The sequence below is a fragment of the Microtus ochrogaster genome, chromosome 8 (assembly GCF_000317375.1).
Source record: "Microtus ochrogaster isolate Prairie Vole_2 chromosome 8, MicOch1.0, whole genome shotgun sequence".
NCBI classification, from domain to species: Eukaryota; Metazoa; Chordata; class Mammalia; order Rodentia; family Cricetidae; genus Microtus; species Microtus ochrogaster.
Window position 1 is genome coordinate 38192729 of NC_022015.1, and position 5434 is coordinate 38198162.

The 5434-nt window shown below is 39.8% G+C and overlaps 1 protein-coding gene across 9 annotated transcripts in view; it reads right to left on the reverse strand.

The window, feature by feature from the left end:
* The window catches only part of Ppp6r3 (protein phosphatase 6 regulatory subunit 3), a 136310-nt gene that overhangs the window by 59158 nt on the left and 71718 nt on the right, over window positions 1–5434 (reverse strand). For all 9 annotated transcript variants that reach the window (XM_013347871.2, XM_026781673.1, XM_005351621.2 and 6 more), the window contains exon 8: window positions 2236–2349. In XM_013347871.2, coding sequence (XP_013203325.1) covers window positions 2236–2349 — 114 coding nt within the window. The remainder of the gene's footprint in view (window positions 1–2235; window positions 2350–5434) is intronic.

Sequence of the window (5434 nt, forward strand, 5' to 3'; positions counted from 1 at the left end):
GTCTGCTTCTTTTTTTTCTAAAGCTTTCAGGTGTGCTGTTAAGTCCCCAATGTATTCTTTCTCCGTTTTCTTTAAGTGGGCACTTAGTGGTATGAACTTTCCTCTTAGCACTGCTTTCATCTGTCCCATAGGTTTGAGTATGTTGTCTCTTCATTTTGAGACAGTGTAACATTTTTGAGCTGCTTCCTGTTACTGTCCTTTTCCTTCTAAGTTATTGTGGTTCTTTCCTCATATTTATTCCTGGTGTCTTACTATTCCTGGCAGATAGGTACATCTTGTGTGGTATTTACAGAGTAGATGTGCATCTTTATACCCTAGCCCTTTAATGTTGAGTTTGACGTGATCTGGTCAACAGCTGAGTGAGGTAGTGCTTAGGCTCTGTTGTTATGCTTGCCTTCAGTGCTCCAGTTTCTAGATACTTTGCTTGTATGGTTAGGGCTTGTGTGCCAAATTTTTCTCTACATATTCTGTATGCATGGCTTGGATGGTCCCTGTAAGCCTGCTCCTCCTGGACCTTGCGGAAATTTACACGTAAGCACACACATGTGTACACACACACACACACACACACACACACACTTACTTTACAAAAACATAATTAAACTACTGTGTCATCAACATGAAAAAAACTAGCAGAGGATGTAGCTAAGATGCATAGGTTAAGGGCTATAGGGTGCACTGAGACCTTTTGAGCTCTATAAAACAACCTGGAATCTATTCCAGTTTTTGGCATGTGAATTCTCACATCACTACCTTTCTTGGATATAACATAGCAGCAGGCTTCCCACCATGGATTTTTACTTGTACTTCTTGGCCTTTGGTGAAAGGATAGCAGAAGGTAGAGGGCACAGTTCTTCCTCTTCTCTCACACTCCATTAAGCCTTTCATCTCAGATTCTGCCTTCACAGATGAACTGCCTGGCAATCTGATCTTCTTCACAGGTAACGCTGTCTTCTTAGCCAGATACTTCTGAGACTTAATCCTTTTTTTCCCCAGGTCTCAGAAACCTCACCAAGATCAAGTGACAATCCAAGATCTAACTATATTTTAAAAGTTTGGTGTTGCTCAATGTTCAAGATGAAAGCTCCTTCATAGAAGCTTTGTCTGCTTCTCCTTTTATTGCTTCTCTGGACTACTCTTTTAAAATGGCACTGTGTGTTTTCCCTCTTACACCTGATAAAAATGTCGTGTCTACTATTCCTCAGGTCTTTCTTTTTAAAGTCAGAGTTGTCCTATAAGCCTCACAGCACTACTCAGTATGACATTAAACCATAGAGAAGGCAGGAAGGCCCTGAGGCATGAGCTGAACGATAGCTGGGCAGAACTTGGCATACCTTACTAAGCTGCTTACATTATTTAAAATATGAACTTCTGGGGAAGAAGGAGCAAGGTAAATTACAGATTCTCCAAATTATAACAGATTCAAAAGCACTGTTGCCAAACTGCCTTCCATTACTACTGAGATGAAGCAGGTCAGTGGCACAAGTTAGGCATTTAGAAAGTGGGGCTAGTAAGGCTGCCTTCACTATCACCCCAGAGACCTATATTTTATCACAAAGAAGAAAAACAGAAGTCCTGGCTGGCTGAAGGCTTTGCCTGCCAGCTGAGGATGCCACTCTTCTCTCCATGTTATCTGCTACACTGAAAGGGCCCAGTAACAACAGGAAAAACAATGCAACCTCTGCATATTCCTACAACACTTAATCCAGTGGCTTATTGAAAAACATTCCACATTCATGAATATGACACAGAACCTTTCCCTAAAGCCTCATGTTGACTGCTCATCTCTGGTGTGCAATACCCTCACAATGAGCCCCATAAACAACAGAAGTTAGTATGAGAATGGGGATTCAGAAATGAAAGAGTCCCTCCCTTTATTAGCACCTGCCAACTGGACACCCCCTCCTCCATCTTTATAAACACACAGCCAACAGCTGTCTGGGCTACTGTCCATGTTTGGGGTTTGCTCACTTCACATTCATTTTGGTGGCATATAAACTACAGCAAACAAAAGCTGTACCAAAAACATGCTGATCAAACCATACTGTTGAACTAAATCTCTGAACAGGTGACATTCACATGAATGACATTAATGTCCCTACAGCAGTAATATTCAGCACCTGAACTTCAAAAGGCATGCTACTATAGCTCACCTGGCTAGAATTAATCTTAGTTTTTGAGACATCTAAAAGTAAAACAGGATGGATGATTTAGTGAGATAAAAGGCAAGCTTACGTTGGTCGTCGAGTCTCAAGTAATGTCAGTAAAATCTGGATTGCACTGACTATGGCTGATTCATTCTTCTCCTTGTGAAAAATATTTGATAGAAGCTGCTCTATAATTTCTTGCCTAGGGAAAGAAATCAATAGTCAAGCACTAATTGCAATGTCATTTAACAGTAACAACTGAAAATTTGCAACACAATCCCTATAAGCACTCATCTACACACAGGCATGTTTGCTTTCTACTTCAAATGTCAAACCTACAGCAATTCCTCTTACATATGAAGTTTATCCCCTTGTAAGAGGATAAGGGAGGACCTGTTTGCCTTTGCCAACCTGGCTAAAAAGCAACAAATATTTCAAGGCTAGGTATAATATACTCAAAGCAAGGTGGGGGCAGAGGTGACAGCTCATGGTGATGAAAACAGTAAGAGTTAGAACTCAACACATCCATAAAAGGAAAAGTTTTCCAAATGGCAAATTAGAACCCACTCATGTTTGGCCACACAGGTATGGCTGCTGTGTGATTACCAAAAATCCAAAACAGGTAAAATGGACTTTTACTCTACAGTTCTCAAATGATAAGTCAGTAGAAACAGCACTAAAAGTGTATGAAATACTGCTTAGAGGAGTCACAGCAGCCTAAGGACAGACTAGAGCAGTGGTTCTCAACCTTCCCAATACTGAAATCCTTTAATATAGTTCCTCATGTTGTGCTGACTCACCAACCATAAACTTATTTTCATTGCTACTTCATAACTGTAATTTTGCTACTGTTATGAATTGTAATTTAAATATTTATAACCTCTGTGAGAGGGTCATTAGACTCCGCCCCCAAGGGCGTTGCAACCCATAGGTTGAGAGCCACTGAACTACAGGTTTGGAGCTGTGGTGCTGGAAACCGTGTTCTTCAATGGTGGTTTTCCAGCTGGAATAACACTGATGCCTGTCTATCATGTTCAGACAATGTGGGGCTCTCACCACACTTTTAGAACCATTGGCATCTACTTGAAGGCAATGGCAAATTGGCATCAACCATCTCATGCTATATCAACTGGGAATTCTGTCACATCAGGAGAACTCGATGGACAAAACAATGAAATAGGCAGCAAAAGCTTATGATTTAACAACACAGCACTGGTGCCATATCCAAACACACTGTCCATAACTCAAACACCAGCAGCAGGCATAGGACAGAACTTGCCACACAGGATAAGGGGATGTCTTTCAACCTCTGGATAAGGGGTGCTTTCTGACAGAGATATGTTCCTGTCTTTAAACACAGTAATAATACCAAGCATCAGTAAAATTCCTGATGTGTGAAGCCTTCTAGATCATTCATCCACATCTTTGGAACAAAGGTTGGTACTCACTGAGTTTTGTTTTTCATATGGATGACCACAGAAAGACATCTATAAAACTGACTCAAATTAACAAAACTTCTGAGTTCATTACTACCCATAATTAAGATACATAGTCTAGAACAAATCGAACTATTTTAAAGAATTTGAAAATTTCCAGAGATAATACTGGCTAGAATGCTTTTAACTCAGGCCCAAACTTCCTCTTAAACTTCATGTCCACCAACTCAAGATTTCTTTCTTGGTATTCCTCTCAAATACTCTTCCACTTAGGCTCATTCAAAGGCATCCTTGTGTACCTTTCACTCATGACATACATACACAGTGGTATCAGACCTTTGGATTACTCAGCATTCTAATACAGGCAATTTTCTTTATGTCTCACCAAAAGACTGGCTCTCTGATATCACTATGATAGTAACTAAACTATGTGATATTAAAAAGAGACAATGTGGTGGATTGAATGAAAATGAACCCCAGAGGCTCACAGCGAGTGGCACTATTTGAAAAGATTAAGAGGTGTGGCCTTTCTGGAGTTAGTATTTAACTGGGGCTGGGTTCTGAGCTTGTCTAAGCCAGGTCCAGAGGCTCACTCTCTCTTCCTGCTGCCTGCCTATATGGATGAAGAGCTCTCAGCTACCATGTCTGCCTGTGTGCCGCCATGTTCCCTGGCATGAGGAGAATAGATTAAACCTCTGAAACTGTAAGTAAACCCCAATTAAATTTTTAATTATAAATTAAATTTATAATTTAATTTCTCTTTTATAATAGTTGCCATGGTCATGATGTCACTTCACTGCTATAGAGCACTGGCTAAGACAATATATTTTTATATACCATTATTGAATGTATTAACCAAATATGTGGAGTAGGGGACTATAGTTAATGGAGGTTTTCTAAGCTCTAGCAGCCTTCTATTACTGTATTTTCTCAATCCATAAACAATAAAAGAGCAAGAAGCTAGAAACTGCCAAAGAATAAAAGGTATCCTAAAGGGGGTGAGGCAGCACTCATCTCCTCATCTCCCTTTGCTTCCTGACTGTATGCAAAATAACCAACTGTCTCATACTTCATACATTCATACTAAAGCCATGATGGACTTTACTGTCAAACTGCGAGCCAAATTAAACTCTTTATTCCTTAAGACAGGGAAGTGGGAAGGAGAGGCAGAGAGAAGAAAAAAATCCACCATAATGCACATTAGGTTTTAGAAGAACAGAGTGATACCACAGGCCACTAACTCACCTGGTCCATGTATCTGAGGGAATTCACTCCAACATGTATTGATATAAATAAATATATATATATATTCTTAATATATTGACTGTATACTTCTCTTGATTTCAGAAGCTCGAGGGAACTAAAGTCCAGCTTTAAGGTTGAAGCAAGCATATACACAGGCTCTGGTGGCCCTACAGAGCTCTGATCTCACTGCTGACCAGGTCATAAGGGAGACCTAATCACCCACTACATGTGGCCACCAACCAACAGTTAGAAGATAGCTTACTGATTCTGACATGTTCTAACTATAAATGCCACCTCCCAAGACTTCATATTTAAAAATCATTAAAATTATATTGCTTTTGCTGTGTTTCTATTGGACCAACAGCTTTGTAAATCATATAAAATTTTGCTGATATTCAAAAGAGGAAAAGATTTTGGTTTTATTTGTTTGTTTGAGACACAGTCTCACTATGTAGCCCTGTGACCTAGAGCTCAGAAATTGGCCTGCCTATTCCTCCTGAGTGCTGGGTTTGAGGGCTGCCACACCCAGCCAAACATTCAGAATTTTTTTTCTTTTTCTTTTCTTCTTCTTCTTTTTTTTTTTTTTGGTTTTTCGAGACAGGGTTT